Genomic DNA, 16,657 nt, shown 5'->3' on the forward strand with positions numbered 1-16,657 from the left:
AATAAAATTTAAAAAATTTAAAAACAGACCAAGGGGAACGACCTCTGGTGGCCAAGTTGACCTAGTTTAATAAGATTCTTTATTTTGTTACCGAACATACACTGAACAAAAATATAAATGCAACATGCAACAATTTCAAAGTTTCAGTTCATAAGGGAATCAGTCAATTCAAATAAATTAATTAGGCCCTAATTTATGGATTTCACATTACTGGGAATACAGATATGCATCTGTTGGTCACAGATACTGTACATTTTTAAAAAAGTAGGGGCGTGGATCAGAAGACCAGTCAATATCTGGTGTGACCACCATTTGCCTCATGCAGCACAACACATCTCCTTCGCATAGAGTTGATCAGGCTGTTGATTGTGGCCTGTGGAATGTCGTCCCACTCCTCTTCAATGGCTGTGTGAATTTGTTGGATATTGGTGAGAACACTGTTGTATAGATCGATCCAGAGCATCCCAAACATGCTCACTTGTCTGGTGAGTATGCAGGCCATGGAAAAACTGGGACATTTTCAGCTTTCAGGAATTGTGTACAGATCCTTGCAACATGGGGCAGTGCATTATAATGCTGAAACATGAGGTGATGGCGGCATATGAATGGCACGACAATGAACCTCAGGATCTCGTCGCGGTCTCTCTGTGCACTCAAATTGCCATCGATAAAATGCAATTGTATTCATTGTCCGTAGTTTATGTTTGCCCATACCATAACCCCACCAAGGGACACTCTGTTCACGATGTTGACCAGGCACGGAGCTACACCGGGGCTAGGGGAGGTTATAGCTACATTACAAATCTGCATAGCCCCAGTTAAGCCCCCTCAAAAGCATTTTTATTTTTTATTTTTTTTAAATAAAGAAATATGTCAAAGTTAATAACCAGAGATTCCGTTCCAATCCGATCCCTGGCTGCGTGCTCGTGTCCCCTATGACGTGTGTCTGGTGTGTGCTAACTTCTAGCTAGCTAGCTAGCTAGTCACCCATCTCGCTCCGTTGTGATGGACTGTTTTCTGATCAAGAGAAGAGTGCGGGTAGAAAATGAAAATCCAGACCCTGTCTGAGGGGGCCGAAGAAGAGGGAGATAAGAAAGATGAGTCGGAGAGAGAAAAAAATTGTGAGCCACGACGTGAGGGAGCACCAGAGCAGTTTGTCACTGCTAGCTGCTCCAAAGCCACCGTTAGCTGCACTGTTAGCACAGCCACCACTCCCTCGGATTTAAGCCAGTCACCTGCCTTGAAGAACCAAGGCGCCCTCTTCTTCGGCTTTATCCAGCCACAAAAGTTGGACAGCAGGATCGCTACTTCAATCGTAGATGGTATGAGGATTACAAATGGCTGGAATATTCTAAATCTCAAAGGACTGTGCTTTCTGCTTTGCATGCCGCCATTTTCAACGTCCAGGAAACTATGGTGGAGAGAAGGCAGCATTTACCCACGATGGCTACCAGAACTGGAAGAAGGCCACAAGTTTGTTCAAGACACACAATGCTAGTGTGGAGCATAAATATGGAATGAGTGGACTACTCAGAAAGATAGTCAGAGAACAGAGAATATATGAGAGCAGTTGTGGAGTCATTGCATTTTACTGCATACCAGGGACTTTCACAGAGAGGGAAACTTCCTTGAACTTTTACAGGTCAGAGGCAAATTCGACAAAGAAAATCTCAGATAATCCTAGAAATGCTAAGTGCATCATGATATACAGAATGAAATACTGGGCAAACCCTTGACTCAGCAAGCTTGCCTGCCTGTCCATAACACGCAGAAAGAACCAGGGCCCTGGATGTCCAGAAGATTATCGACTCAACAACGTATCGTCGTATCGTCCTTCTAATAAAACAAACACCTGGGGAGTAACTGAAAGACCTTTTATTCATTGACAGAGCGCGCCTGTCCGCTGGTGGGAACATGATTCAATCGCGCCGATCTGGATCTGGATGGAACAAGAAGATGCAGTCGGCCTACAAGTATGTTTGCAATAGAAATAGAAATGGCTAAGATTGTGATGACAGCCAGCTCGTTTTACACCATGTGGGCAAAGTTGACAGGCAAGGGGTCAACGCACTTCTCATTGTGGCTGCAATGTGTATATTATTCCTTTCATTTAATTGGTAACATTATAACCAATGCACAGCCGGACGCATGTATGTCATCGGCCTACAAGTTATTTTTGTTTGCAATAGAAATATAAATCACTAAGATTGTGCTGATAGCCAGTTCGTATTACAAGTGTGTGCACAGTTAACAGGCATCGGCTAAATGCATTGCACTTCTCGTTGTGGCTGCACTTTGGATATTAGTCATTTCATTTCTGACCTTGTGATAGCCATTTCATCCGAAACATTATTACCAATGCACAATTGTCAGGAATAAATGCACTTGTAAATAGTCCTGAAAATGTTCTTAGCACCCCCACGTATTGGTCAAGCCCCCCCTTAGCACCGGGAGAGAAAGAAATCCTGGCACCGCGCCCGATGTTGACATCGGAAAACCATTCGCCCACACGACGCCATAGACGCTGTATGACATCTGTCCAGTACAGTTGAAACTGGGATTCATCCGCGAAGAGCACACTTCTCCAGCGTGCCAGTAGCCATCGAAGGTGAACGTTTGCCCACTGACGTCGGTTACGACGCTGAACTGCAATTTGGTCAAGACCCTGGTGAGGACAACGAGCATGCAGAGGAGCTTCCCTGAGACGTTTTCTGAGACAGTTTGTGCAGAAATTCTTTGGTTGTGCAAAACCCATCAGCTGTCCCGGGTGGCTGTTCTCAGACGATCCCGCAGGTGAAGAAGCTGGATGTGGAGGTCCTGGGCTGGCGTGGTTACACGTGGTCTGCGGTTGTAAGGCCAGTTAGGCTTACTGCCATATTCTCTAAAACGACATTAAAGGCGGCTTATGGTAGAGAAATGAACATTAAATGATCTGGCAACTTCTCTGGTGGACATTCCTACAGTCAGCATGGCAATTGCACACTCCCTCAAAACTTGAGACATCCGTGGCATTGTGTTGTGTGACAAAACTGCACGTTTTAGAGTGGCCTTTTATTGTCCCCAGCACAAAGTGCACCTGTGTAATTATCATGCTAAATTAACAGCTTCTTGATATGCCTCACCTGGAGAAATGGTCACTAACAGGGATGTAAACTATTTGTGCACAAACTTTGAGAGAAATAAGCTTGTATGGAAAATTTGGGGTCATCTTTTATTTTTATTTCACTTTACATGTTGCGTTTTTATATTTTTATTCACTATACAAATGACTCATGGTAGCCAGATGGCCAATTGTGCCAGGTTTGCCTATGAGAAAAGCTAGCAGATAGACATTTGAAACCTAAGGTCTAAACTGCCAGTTTAAGCACAAGTTTGTGAGTATGAACCCCCTATGGCCTAAAAGGTGGACTGCACCTGAGGGTTTAGCTCGGTCGCTCTTTCTCGTCTGGTTTCTCTCCTGTCGCTATATTGTACTGTTTTCTCTTTCTCGCATGTCCTGCATAGCATTGCACAGCAGAGACAGAGAGAGACTTCAGGTCAGAGAACAGTCCCTTGTCAATGAGGGATTACAGCCACAGTCGCTGCCGCTGTGTGTGTGTGTGTGTGTGTGTGTGTGTGTGTGTGTTAGAGGGTGGTAAGGGAAAGCCGTACTGGGCGACGCCAACCCCTTACGATCCACAGCCTGCCCATTGTCCATTGGCCTGGCCGGCCGTCGGTACAACAACAATGGCCGCCTCAGTGACCCCTATTGTCTCTGAGTGACAGACAGCTCACATGTACTGCCTGATAAGGAGTTGCGAGGGCCAGACACACACGCAAACACACAGATGCTTTGTTCAATTAAACCATATTGTACCATTCAACCAGGCGACATTCTCCTCAGATTCTTCGTAGAGTTGCAAGGCCTTTGACTACCCAACACAGCTGTAAACCTGTGACATAAAAAGGTGACAAAATGTGACATTTATCAGGAAATCACTTCATACAGTAACCTGTTTACATTATTCTATGATATGATTATTCCATACAGCAGCTTTTTCACCAACTGCTTTGTAGTGGATGATACTATTAGATTAGACACATTATGAATCTTAATCGTTGTTCTGTGTCCGGGACCAGTGTCTTTGTTCTGTGTCCGGGACCAGTGTCTTTGTTCTGTGTCCGGGACCAGTGTCTTTGTTCTGTGTCCGGGACCAGTGTCTGTGTCACTGTCGTTCTGTTTATTGCACATTATAGAGAGTAGTGCTCTGCTGGGGTTCCATCTCATAAGTAATTATCCAAGGATGGCCAATGCTTGAATCAGTAAAATAGCACATGTTGTGTAGACACAGCTCTCTATCCCATATTGCAATTCATGGACCTGCAAAATTGAATTGATACTTAGTTGCTCCAAAGGCGGCCACTTTGCTCAAATTCCATTTTCACATGTGATGTCCATTGGTCCCTCCCAGACAGCAAGGTGGATGTGGCCCACGTTCACACCAAATGGGGCCCAGCAACTAAGCCCACCTATCTCAAGCCAGAGCGGACCAATAAATTCCAACCCTCCCGGTGCCCATATATGGATAAGATCTGGGCCATATGAGTGTTGCGGTCATCTGCTGTTTCGGGCTACCTATCCCATGCCATGTCTCTGGTCAGATGAGGTTAGCCAAGCTAGAGGTGGTCTCCCTCCTACCCTGGTCCATGTGTCGTCCAGAGATAGTGAACACCCCCATGGCCCTATCCCTGAACCTCTGTCCCGGCCACGTCCTCTCCAACAGGAACACCACCCCCGTGTACACTCCCACCCCCACCACCGCTGACCCTCCTCCAGCTAACAACACCACCCCAGAGATGTACATATCATTAAGGGCTACGCCGGGCTTGGGCATGTGGTGTCCTAGTGCCAGCTTCAGCAGTACGGCCCCGCAGACCACCAGACACAGCCCTGTGATGAGAACCACTAACAGATCCGACAGCCCTCCGCTCTTCAGGATATCGATCCGCCTCCGGCTGCGGACGCAGTTCATGTCCTGCACGGCGGAGCTCAGGAGCTGTTTGAGGAGGACGGCCAGGGCTAAGAGACACAGAGCCATGCCCGCTCCCATGCGCCAGTCACTAGAGAAGCTGGTCGTGGTGGAGAGGAGTAGTATGCCTCCCAGGCCGCAGCCCAGGATGAGTAGGACGGCGACGGCGTAGCACAGCAGAGACTTGGCCGGGTCGCGGAACCACCACAGCTCTACCTGCTCGTCCAGTATGCTGCGCTGGATCTGGTTCGGGTCAGGACCAACCGGCTGGTCATCCCGCATTGGGGGGAAGTCCTCCAGCTCTGGCATCCTGATTCGCCCAGCCTGACGGCAGAACACAACCTGGACCACTGGTACGCTCAGTGCCGGGTCATAGTTCCTTCTCTCTGAAACTCTCAGTCCTCAGTGAATCACAGCAGCCCTTGGTGGATCGATCACTGGGCCTCTCTCCGGATCACAGTTCCTTCTCACTGGATTACAGGTATTATTTGTGGATCACAGGTTCCCTCGTGTAATCCACTGCAGCCTGAGAGGACAGCCCGTCACTGAACCCTCAGAGCTATGGGACCAGGATGGAGCCTGATAGATACCTGGGGAGAGGAGAGACAGGGAAGATAAGAGCCACCTGCTGACATGCATGCACACACGCACACATACACACACACACACACACACTGCGGCATATGCCATCTTTACAGCAGCTGTAAACAGTAGAGCTCCTGCCATATAAATAGAGGTAGCCTGCAGAGAGAGGTGTTTGGACTGACTGAAACCATACTGCTGAAATGGCAACCTGAATCCCCCCCATTCTTACTCCGCAAATTTGTACAGAGGCAATCAGGTGAGACCACTATCATAGGCTAATCGAACACACAACACACACACTTTCTATTCCGCACCTTTCTCTCATACCATGGCCTGTCATCTTTACAGTTCACTCCTCCTGTGCAGACCAGCACCCTGTAGCTATGTGTCGTAACCCAGGTCTCGTCCTCCGTGTTGTGAGCAAAGCAACCTCTTGTTTATTCCCCCGGGGGTGATGTTTATAAGATAGCGGCGCAAGCGACAAAGGGGCCGAAGTATTCATCCCTTTATCAATAAGCGGTCCCTGTAGTCCCAGCGACTCTCAAGGTTATGCCGCAGACAGCTTTGTCTTTAAAAGCCTGTCAGCGTGTTTACTATCAAAGTCAGCAGCGCGAGCCGAGGCGCGAGGCGAGCGCAGAGCGGCAGGCCTGCTTACACAAACACGACCTGTCTGCCGGAGCTGAACAGCAGCAGGGTGTGATGAGCCCTCATCACCAACACACAGGGACTATCACACTGAGACAAGGCGTTCACATGAGGTGTGAAGTGAAGGGATACTTAATTACACAGAGCGCATTGTGTTTATTGGACTCCCAATGTTCGACGTGGTTTCAGTTCATAACTGTGAGGTGGATGTGTGTACAGGGTGTACACAGTGTGTGTGTGTGTGTACTGTGTGAGAACATGGTGTGCAGTGTGTGGGAGAGAAGAGTACAGTGTGTGTGTGTGTGTGTGTGTACTGTGTGAGAACATGGTGTGCAGTGTGTGGGAGAGAAGAGTACAGTGTGTGTGTGTGTGTGTGTGTGTGTACTGTGTGAGAACATGGTGTGCAGTGTGTGGGAGAGAAGAGTACAGTGTGTGTGTGTGTGTGTGTGTGTGTGTACTGTGTGAGAACATGGTGTGCAGTGTGTGGGAGAGAAGAGTACAGTGTGTGTGTGTACTGTGTGAGAACATGGTGTGCAGTGTGTGGGAGAGAGGAGTACAGTGTGTGTGTGTGTGTGTGTGTGTAGAGAACATGGTGTGCAGTGTGTGGAGAAGAGTACAGTGTGTGTGTGTGTGTGTGTACTGTGTGAGAACATGGTGTGCAGTGTGTGGGAGAGAAGAGTACAGTGTGTGTGTGTGTGTGTGTGTGTGTACTGTGTGAGAACATGGTGTGCAGTGTGTGGGAGAGAGGAGTACAGTGTGTGTGTGTGTGTGTGTGTGTGTGTACTGTGTGAGAACATGGTGTGCAGTGTGTGGGAGAGAGGAGTACAGTGTGTGTGTGTGTGTGTGTGTGTGAGAACATGGTGTGCAGTGTGTGGGAGAGAGGAGTACAGTGTGTGTGTGTGTGTGTGTGTGTGTGTGTGTGTGTGTGTGTGTGTGTGTGAGAACATGGTGTGCAGTGTGTGGGAGAGAGGAGTACAGTGTGTGTGTGTGTGTGTGTGTGTGTGTGTGTACTGTGTGAGAACATGGTGTGCAGTGTGTGGGAGAGAAGAGTACAGTGTGTGTGTGTGTGTGTGTACTGTGTGAGAACATGGTGTGCAGTGTGTGGGAGAGAGGAGTACAGTGTGTGTGAGTGTGTGTGTGTGTGTGTGTGTGTGTGTGTGTGTGTGTGTGTACTGTGTGAGAACATGGTGTGCAGTGTGTGGGAGAGAAGAGTACAGTGTGTGTGTGTGTGTGTACTGTGTGAGAACATGGTGTGCAGTGTGTGGGAGAGAGGAGTACAGTGTGTGTGTGTGTGTGTGTGTGTGTGTACTGTGTGAGAACATGGTGTGCAGTGTGTGGGAGAGAGGAGTACAGTGTGTGTGAGTGTTGTTGAGTCACTAATTAAATCCCAGCAGGTTTGGATCTGATGCCACTGACAGAACAGGAATAGAAGGCAGTAATTAAGGTAGCATATGAGCTGGACAAAAACTACTCACACACCTACACCTCACACACCTCTCTCTCCCTCTCTCGCATGCACTCACCCACACACACCTGTACACATTCTACCCTCCCCCCCCTCTCTCTCTAAGCCTTTCTGCCTTCTCTCTGATCACAGCTGACCTCTCCATCATATCACCCAGATTACACGGACCTCAATAGAAATACCTTTATCATCTGCGCCTCTGTTTTCTCTCCCTGCGCTCTACTGTAGTCTCTCTTCCATATTGTCAGACAGGTGCAGACAATGGCTTCTCCCAAACGTCTGCACCCAACAATGTTGATGGTAGTTGTGTGCAGTGCAGCATATTTCAGTTATGCAAATGTTCTCTGTGATAATGATGATGAAATCCCAGAGATAACCGTAAGCCTTGAAAAAAAATCAGTCAGTTCATGCCTTTTTGGTTCCGAGTTTTCAGCCTGAAGGTCAGTCTGTCGGTCGGCTCGACAGAGAAGCTGTGCTTTTCTCCAATTACCTGCTATGCTTTAGGGACACCGTATTCCCTCCTCTGTTATTTGGCCCTGCTGAATTCATCCCACCAAGCCATTAGTGTCTAATTTTATGTTGAAGTGCTATTCCCTTTTTTATTTTTTTAATATAGGAGTCAGCCATTATATGGTAATCTGTCTGTAGATCAAGTAGTAATGGGTTCAATATAATAATAATGTCCAGTAAAGAATAAACAGAATTGTGGTTGTTTGACTTCTGTCTGGAGGAGAGGAGAGTCAAGGGAGCCAGAGAGTTGGAGGTTTTGCTTTGATCTGCAGTTAAACGGCAGAAACTGCTTCTACCTCTTTTCTCTTTGCAGTGTCGTTTGACCTATGACCCCGTGACTCTGATCCCTTCAATCAGCAAGGGTTTAAAGAGGCCTATAGAGCTCCCAGCAGCACTGAGCCTGAGCTTGGCTGTGGAGTCTGTTTAATAATTCATCCAGGCCTGAGAGGCCAGGCCAGCCAGGAGGGAAAGAGGAGAAGTCCCAGACAGGATGAAGTTTCACTGGCTTTCAGCAAACTAATGTCGTACTCCTGCACTGGTCCTGGTCCATGAGCACATTCTCATACAGTCTAAACAGGCATGGAATGGAACGCCTAAAGAAGAAGTCTGATGGTGGTGAAATCTCAAAGGCACAAATTAGCCGGAGACAAACAAAACAGGGACCTCACCGAGTTCCTGCTGTGTGAATGTGTTTATCTGAGGCCCTTGGAGAGGATGTGGGGCTAGGAGTTGCCGTGGCGATGGAGCTCCCTCTTCCTGTTCCTGTCAATGGGCGGTCTCTCTGTGGCGGTGTGGGTCCCCACAGGCGAGGAGAGGGGTCAGGGTTGGCACCATCTGTCCTTGTGGTAGGAATCAGTGCCAAGTGCCATGGGGGCCGGGAGGCTGTGAGGCTGGTGCTGCTAGGGGCTGGCGGCAGGCAGGCGTCTGGGGATGAGATGTTCTGGGTAGAGGTGGCGTGGTGGGTGGAGAGAGGGGAAAAGAGACAATGAGGGTTTGAGGGAGAGAGTGAGAGAGGGAGGGGAGAGGTTAGTAAGTACACAGAAAAGAGAGAAGGAGAGAGAGATGGAGTGAGAGAAAGAGACAGAGCTTGTGAATGGTTCTTTATTCAGGCCGTGTCTCTGTTCCTGTCACTTTCCAGTCGGGGGCCTGGGGACCTTCTCTGTGGCTAGGCACAGTGAGGGGACAATGGGCTGACTCACTGCCTGTGTCTCGGTCTCCTTGTCACTGTGTCCTCCTTAGACATCAGACCAAGGATGCCTTCAGTCGGCAATGAGAGAGGAAGGGCAATAGAGAGATGTAGCGAGGTTTGGGAGGGCAGGTTCGGTTCAGTTCGGTTTAGTCTCACCATCCCAAATTTGCTTTAATGCTATTTTAATTGGAGACTGTCAAGAGACTCGTACAAACATAAAACACTGGTATTTCCAGCCTGCTGGTCTCAGACGTCTGGCTCTAGCTTTTCTGAAAACTGGATGGAGAAACAACAGAACACAAGCACACGGTAACCGTATGCCCCATCATAATCCTACCCCGATTCTGAAAAGTGTTCTGAACAACATTTCTATCCTAGGATGCAGACTGTTTCCTCTCTCTTTCTGCGTTGCTTTCTCCTAGCGGCCTGCCTGATAACACAGGGAGTTTGAGTCCATGGCCCCAGTATGCCTGTACTGAGCACAGCTGCAATATTAAACCACTAATCATCAAATCACCAATTAACATGCACTCGCGTCTTGTCTCCCTTGCCTTGCTCCACTCTGCAGGAAAGGAAACTGGTTTACTTATTTGGGTTTTTTGTTCCAACTTTTCCTCTTTTTAAAAAAAATCTCACTGTCGCTGTGTGGGTTTAGAGGCAGCCTTCAGCATATTTACATATCCCTGCTCTGGGAAACAGGAGACTAACCTACAACCTGATCCTCACAGGGTTCCAGGCTGCAACCTACCTAACACAGCACAAGCCAGAACACAATCTGTGTCATACACATATAGTACCAGTCGGTTTGGACACGCCTACTCATTCAAGGGTTTTTCCTTCATTTGAACTATTTTCTACATTGTATTATAATAGTGACGACATCAAAACTATGAAATAACACATATTGAATCATGTAGTAACTAAAAAAAAGTGTTAAACAAATAAATGTATTTTATATGAGAGATCCTTCAAAGTACCACTGATTGGCTCAAACACATTAAGAAGGAAAGAAATTCCACAAATTAACTTTTAACAAGGCACACCTGTTAATTGAAATGCCTTCCAGGTGACTACCTCATGAACCTGGAGAATGCCAAGAGTGTGCAAATCTGTCATCAAGGCAAAGGGTGGCTATTTGAAGAACTTCATAAAATATATTTTGATTTTGTTTGACACTTTTTGGTTAGTACATGATTCCATGTGTGTTATTTCATAGTGCAGAAACATAGTAAAAATAAAGAAAAACCCTGGAATGAGTAGGTGTGTCCAAACGTTTGACTGGTACTGTACATCGGTGACACGCACACATACAGTTGAAGTCGGAAGTTTACATACACTTAGGTTGGAGTCATTCAAATTTGTTTCTCAACCACTCCACAAATTTCTTGTTAACAAACTATAGTTTTGGCAAGTCGGTTAGGACATTTACAGACAGATTATTTCACTGTATCACAATTCCAGTGGGTCAGAAGTTCACATACACTAAGTTGACTGTGCCTTTGAACAGCTTGGAAAATTCCAGAAAATGATGTCATGGCTTCACAAGCTTCTGATAGGCTAATTGACATCATTTGAGTCAATTGGAGGTGTACCTGTGGATGTATTCCAAGGCCTACCTTCAAACTCAGTGCCTCTTTGCTTGACATCATGGGAAAATCAAAAGAAATCAGCCAAGACCTCAGAAAAAAATGTGTAAACCTCCACAAGTCTGGTTCATCCTTGGGAGCAATTTCCAAACACCTGAAAGTACCACGTTCATCTGTACAAACAATAGTACGCATGTATAAACACCAGAAGACCACACAGCCACGTTCTATCTCCTAGAGATGAACGTACTTTGGTGAGAAAAGTGCAAAAGAGGTACAAAAGTATCTATATCCACAGTAAAACGAGTCCTATATCAACTTAACCTGAATGGCCGTTCGGCAAGGAAGAAGCCACTGCTCCAAAACCGCCATAAAAAAGACTACGGTTTGTAACTGCACATGGGGACAAAGATGGTACTTCTTGGATAAATGTCCTCTGGTCTGATGAAACAAAAATAGAACTGTTTGGCCATAATGACCATTGTTATGTTTGGAGGAAAAAGGGGGAGGCTTGCAAGCTGAAGAGCACCATCCCAACCGTGAAGCACGGGGGTGGCAGCATGATGTTGTGGGGGTGCTTTGCTGCAGGAGGGCCTGGTGCACTTCACAAAATAGATGGCATCATGAGAAGCAACATCTCAAGACATTAGTCAGGAAGTTAAAGCTTGGTCACAAATGGGTCTTCAAAATGACCCCAAGCATACTTCCAAAGTTGTGGCAAAATGGCTTAAGGACAACAAAGTCAAGGTATTGGAGTGGCCATCACAAAGCCTTGACCTCAATCCTATAGAAAATTTGTGGGCAGAACTGAAAAAGCATGTGCGAGAAAGGAGGCCTACAACCTGACTGAGTTACACCAGCTCTGTCAGGAGGAATGGGCCAAAATTCACTCAACTTATTGTGGGAAGCTTGTGGAAGGCTACCCAAAACATTTGACCCAAGTTAAACCATTTAAAGGCAATGCTACCAAATACCAATTGAGTGTATGTAAACTTCTGACCCACTGGGAATGTGATGAAAGAAATAAAAGCTGAAATAAAATCACTCTCTACTACTATTCTGACATTTCACATTCTTAAAATAAAGTGGTGATCCTAACTGACCTAAGACAGGGAATTTTTACTAGGATAAAATGTCAGGAATTGTGAAAAACAGAGTTTAAATGTATTTGGCCGAGGTGTACGTAAACTTCCGACATCCACTGTACATGGACCCGCACGCTCCTTAAACATCACCCGTTCACTTACTATTCTCTCATTCTCTCCGTTTCTCCCTGCCATACACAAGCACGCATTGACCTTTGCTTTGTATGGTAGCTTTATAAAAGTGGAGTCATCGTCCATGACACAGCTACATCATAACAGTGTTCAGAGGTTGGAGGACAACACTAACACTGTGGTCCAAAGGTTAGGGTGGGATGTGATATTGACAGAAACAAGTTACAGTATAGGCTACTTCCTGGTTCACTTAAGTCAAAACACTCGAGACAATTCAGTCCTGTTCCACCCATTTGGTCGGTCAATAAAAGGTTCATATTTATTCAGCTATTCCAGTATGGCATAAATGTGTCTGAAAACAGAATATGCTAAATTATTTGCATCATATGTAGACTGAAGAATGGACAGGATAAAGAGTGTTTTTTTTAAACTCATGACTGTAAGAAATGTACCATAAAGGTCACTGGTCTGTTCACACTATTTGTTAATGTACTAATAATTAAACCTTATGTCAAACAGCTAATGACCATGATTAAGAGACAAGCAAGTGGCCAATTTCCCACTTTAATTTTTTTTTTTAGGAATATCTCAATTATGAGCTACAATGTATTTTCATGGGAGATAACTTTAAGGAAAATAGGCTTGGAGTCTTTCCGAAAATACATCGGGTTATTTGAATTCAATGTGTTGCAACTGCAGTGAACGAACTCTCCGATGTAGCCGACTCTGTGATAATTGTCTCATGAGAATGGTGACATGGTAGACATTTCAATAAACATACAGTAACACATTTCCTTAGGCTGTCATTAAAGCTAAATAACAGTCAAATGATGAACTCCTTCACCTCTATTAACTGGACATTTTAAAAATGGGAAATAGGCTCGTCTATGCAGTGGTCTGACTACCTACTTCAATTAAGTAGCCCAGAAAGAAACTAAAAAGAGGTGGATGGATTCATATTATAATAGAAAGTTACAGCGTGTTTCTGGTCATTTGACTGGTAATTTTATCGAAACGACTGTGCGATTCATTCGCCGTCTGTCTGGCATTTATATTCAGTACGTTTATTTACCTGTCCGTGCTGCTGACACGTTCGCTGTCGCTCTTAATCCCCGTTTCTCAGTGGCGTGAAACGGAACCGCTCCACACACAGATCTGCGCTCGTGCGCCGGGAGCTATTTCCAATTCCCAACCATATGCCGCGGCTAATCTGGTGCGTGCCGTAACTGTTTGAAACCGTCTCGTCTCGATAATCAACGCACAACTCTGACTAGACTACCTTTCTGCGGTGTGGAGCCACTGAGGGTGATGAAAGTGTGTGCCTCTCGCTCCCGGAACAGTGCTCAGGTCGAGTGGACTATCCCTGTTGCAGGTCTGGTCACAAGACGCCGCAGCGACGCCGTTTGGGAGGCGAGAGCTGATCGGGCGACACTTTCAGACACACTCCACGTATGCAGTTATCCTACTTGGGCTACAGTGCAGCGCGCGACCTTTCGCCGACGTCCCACGAGGAAAGCCCGCGCTCTAGGCTGGAATTATAACCACATCTCATGAAGGGGGGTGTGCACGGTTGAGATAGCACGGAGCAAACAGACAAAATAGGATTTTCCCAATACTTTTTCAGGGCCAGAGAATGACAGGCATATCGTTTTTGCCATATCCCATTATTATGGTTGTAATAAGAAGGAATACCATTTCACCGGGCAGCCCCGTTAAATATGCACACCACATGCATCACTCAAAACACAAATAGGCTACTGACAAGCCTATAAAATATTGAATCAATATGGTGTAGACTGTTTTGGATTAACAATAAACAACCATGTCAATTGGTCTTGTTAATTAATCGTTTGTCATAAAAACGTTCATATTGTTCTTTTTATTCTGTTTATTATGATGTGGAGGTCTTATACTGCATGGGTCTGTGTGTTGGGTGAGTGGTAGTGGTGGTGGTTTGGAGAGAGGGTGGTGGTGGTGGTGGTTATGTATTGGTTTGGAGAGGGTGGTGGTGGTGGTTATGTATTGGTTTGGAGAGGGTGGGTGGTGGTTATGTATTGGTTTGGAGAGAGGGTGGTGGTGGTGGTTATGTATTGGTTTGGAGGGAGGGTAGCTTGGCGCGGGACGGGGTCTGTAGTGGGGGTGATGGTGGGTATGTGTTGGTTTGGAAGGAAGGTAGTTTGGTGGTGGAGGGGTGTCTGTAGGGGTAGTTGTATGTTGGTTTGGAGGGAAGGTAGGTTGGCGGTGGAGGGAGGTCTGTAGTGGGGGTGGTGGTGGGTATGTGTTGGTTTGGAGGGAAGGTAGGTTGGCGGTGGAGGGAGGTCTGTAGTGGGGGTGGTGGTGGGTATGTGTTGGTTTGGAGGGAAGGTAGGTTGGCGGTGGAGGGAGGTCTGTAGTGGGGGGTGGTGGGTATGTGTTGGTTTGGAGGGAAGGTAGGTTGGCGGTGGAGGGAGGTCTGTAGTGGGGGTGGTGGTGGGTATGTGTTGGTTTGGAGGGAAGGTAGGTTGGCGGTGGAGGGAGGTCTGTAGTGGGGGGTGGTGGTGGGTATGTGTTGGTTTGGAGGGAAGGTAGGTTGGCGGTGGAGGGAGGTCTGTAGTGGGGGTGGTGGGTATGTGTTGGTTTGGAGGGAAGGTAGGTTGGCGGTGGAGGGAGGTCTGTAGTGGGGGTGGTGGTGGGTATGTGTTGGTTTGGAGGGAAGGTAGGTTGGCGGTGGAGGGAGGTCTGTAGTGGGGGTGGTTGGTGGGTGTTTGGAGGGAAGGTAGGTTGGTGCTGGAGGGAGGTCTGTAGTGGGGGGTGGTGGTGGGTATGTGTTGGTTTGGAGGGAAGGTAGGTTGGCGGTGGAGGGAATCTGTAGGGGGTGGTGGTGGGCATGTGTTGGTTTGGAGGGAAGGTAGGTTGGTGCTGGAGGGAGGTCTGTAGTGGGGGTGGTGGTGGGTATGTGTTGGTTTGGAGGGAAGGTAGGTTGGTTCTGGAGGGAGGTCTGTAGTGGGGGTGGTGGGTATGTGTTGGTTTGGAGGGAAGGTAGGTTGGCGGTGGAGGGAGGTCTGTAGTGGGGGTGGTGGTGGGTATGTGTTGGTTTGGAGGGAAGGTAGGTTGGCGGTGGAGGGAGGTCTGTAGTGGGGTGGTGGTGGGTATGTGTTGGTTTGGAGGGAAGGTAGGTTGTGGAGGGAGGTCTGTAGTTGGTGGGTAGTGTTGGTTTGGAGGGAAGGTAGGTTGGCGGTGGAGGGAGGTCTGTAGTGGGGGTGGTGGTGGGTATGTGTTGGTTTGGAGGGAAGGTAGCTTGGTGGTGGAGGGAGGTCTGTAGGGGGGTGGTGGTTTTGGAGGGAAGGTAGGTTGGTGGTGGAGGGAGGTCTGTAGTGGGGGTGGTGGTGGGTATGTGTTGGTTTGGAGGGAAGGTAGGTTGGGTGGAGGGAGGTCTGTAGGGAGGGAAGGTAGGTCTGTAGTGGGGGTGGTGGGGTGGGTGTGTGGTTTGGTTTGGAGGGAAGGTCTGTAGGTTGGGTATGTGTTGGTTTGGAGGGAAGGTAGGTTGGCGGTGGAGGGAGGTCTGTAGTGGGGGGTGGTGGGTATGTGTTGGTTTGGAGGGAAGGTAGGTTGGTTTGGAGGGAAGGTAGGTGGAGGGAGGTCTGTAGTGGGGGTGGTGGTGGGTATGTGTTGGTTTGGAGGGAAGGTAGGTGTTGGTTTGGATGGTTGGTTTGGAGGGAAGGTAGGTTGGTGCTGGAGGGAGGTCTGTAGTGGGGGTGTGGTGGTGGTTGGGCATGTAGGGAAGTGTTGGTTTGGAGGGAAGGTTGGTTTGGAGGGAAGGTAGGTTGGCGGTGGAGGGAGGTCTGTGTGTTGGTTTGGGGGAAGGTAGGTGGTGGGGGAGGTCTGTATGGGGGTGTTGGTTTGGAGGGAAGGTAGGTTGGCGGTGGAGGGAGGTCTGTAGGGGGGTCTGGTGGGTAGTGGGGAGGGAAGGTGGTTGGTGGAGGGAGGTCTGTATGGGGGTGGTGGTGGTTTGGAGGGGTAGGTTGGTGCTGGAGGTAGGTTGGCGGTGGAGGGAGGTCTGTAGTGGGGGTGGTGGTGGGTATGTGTTGGTTTGGAGGGAAGGTAGGTTGGTTCTGGAGGGAGGTCTGTAGGTGGTGGTGGGTATGTGTGGTTTGAGGGAAGGTAGGTTGGCTGTCTGTAGTGGGGGTGGTGGTGGGTATGTGTTGGTTTGGGGAGGGAAGGTAGGGGGTTGGTGGTGGAGGGAGGTCTGTAGTGGGGGTGGTGGTGGGTATGTGTTGGTTTGGAGGGAAGGTACGGTGGAGGGAGGTCTGTAGTGGGGGTGGTAGGTATGTGTTGGTTTGGAGGGAAGGTAGGTTGGCGGTGGAGGGAGGTCTGTAGTGGGGTGGTGGGTATGTGTTGGTTTGGAGGGAAGGTAGGTTGGCGGTGGAGGGAGGTCTGTAGTGGGGGGTGGTGGGTATGTGGGAGGGATGTGG

At 48.0% G+C, this 16,657-nt stretch overlaps 1 protein-coding gene across 3 annotated transcripts; it reads right to left on the bottom strand.

Moving 5' to 3' along the window:
* Window positions 1–43: 43 nt before the first annotated feature.
* Window positions 44–13,906, bottom strand: LOC115145325 (transmembrane protein 125-like). Of its 3 annotated transcripts, none has more exons than XM_029686814.2 (3): window positions 13,279–13,906; window positions 8,883–9,154; window positions 44–5,599 (listed from the first exon to the last, which is right to left on the bottom strand). In XM_029686814.2, the coding sequence occupies exon 3, from the start codon at window positions 5,316–5,318 to the stop codon at window positions 4,638–4,640; it is 681 nt and encodes a 226-aa protein (XP_029542674.1). In that variant the 5' UTR covers window positions 5,319–5,599; window positions 8,883–9,154; window positions 13,279–13,906; the 3' UTR covers window positions 44–4,637. The 3 variants fall into 3 exon arrangements, with proteins under 3 accessions (XP_029542674.1, XP_029542673.1, XP_029542675.1); XM_029686813.2 differs by having other exon boundaries at window positions 7,887–9,154; XM_029686815.2 differs by lacking the exon at window positions 8,883–9,154.
* Window positions 13,907–16,657: the final 2,751 nt, after the last annotated feature.

This window comes from Oncorhynchus nerka, linkage group LG17, assembly GCF_034236695.1.
Source record: "Oncorhynchus nerka isolate Pitt River linkage group LG17, Oner_Uvic_2.0, whole genome shotgun sequence".
NCBI lineage: Eukaryota > Metazoa > Chordata > Actinopteri > Salmoniformes > Salmonidae > Oncorhynchus > Oncorhynchus nerka.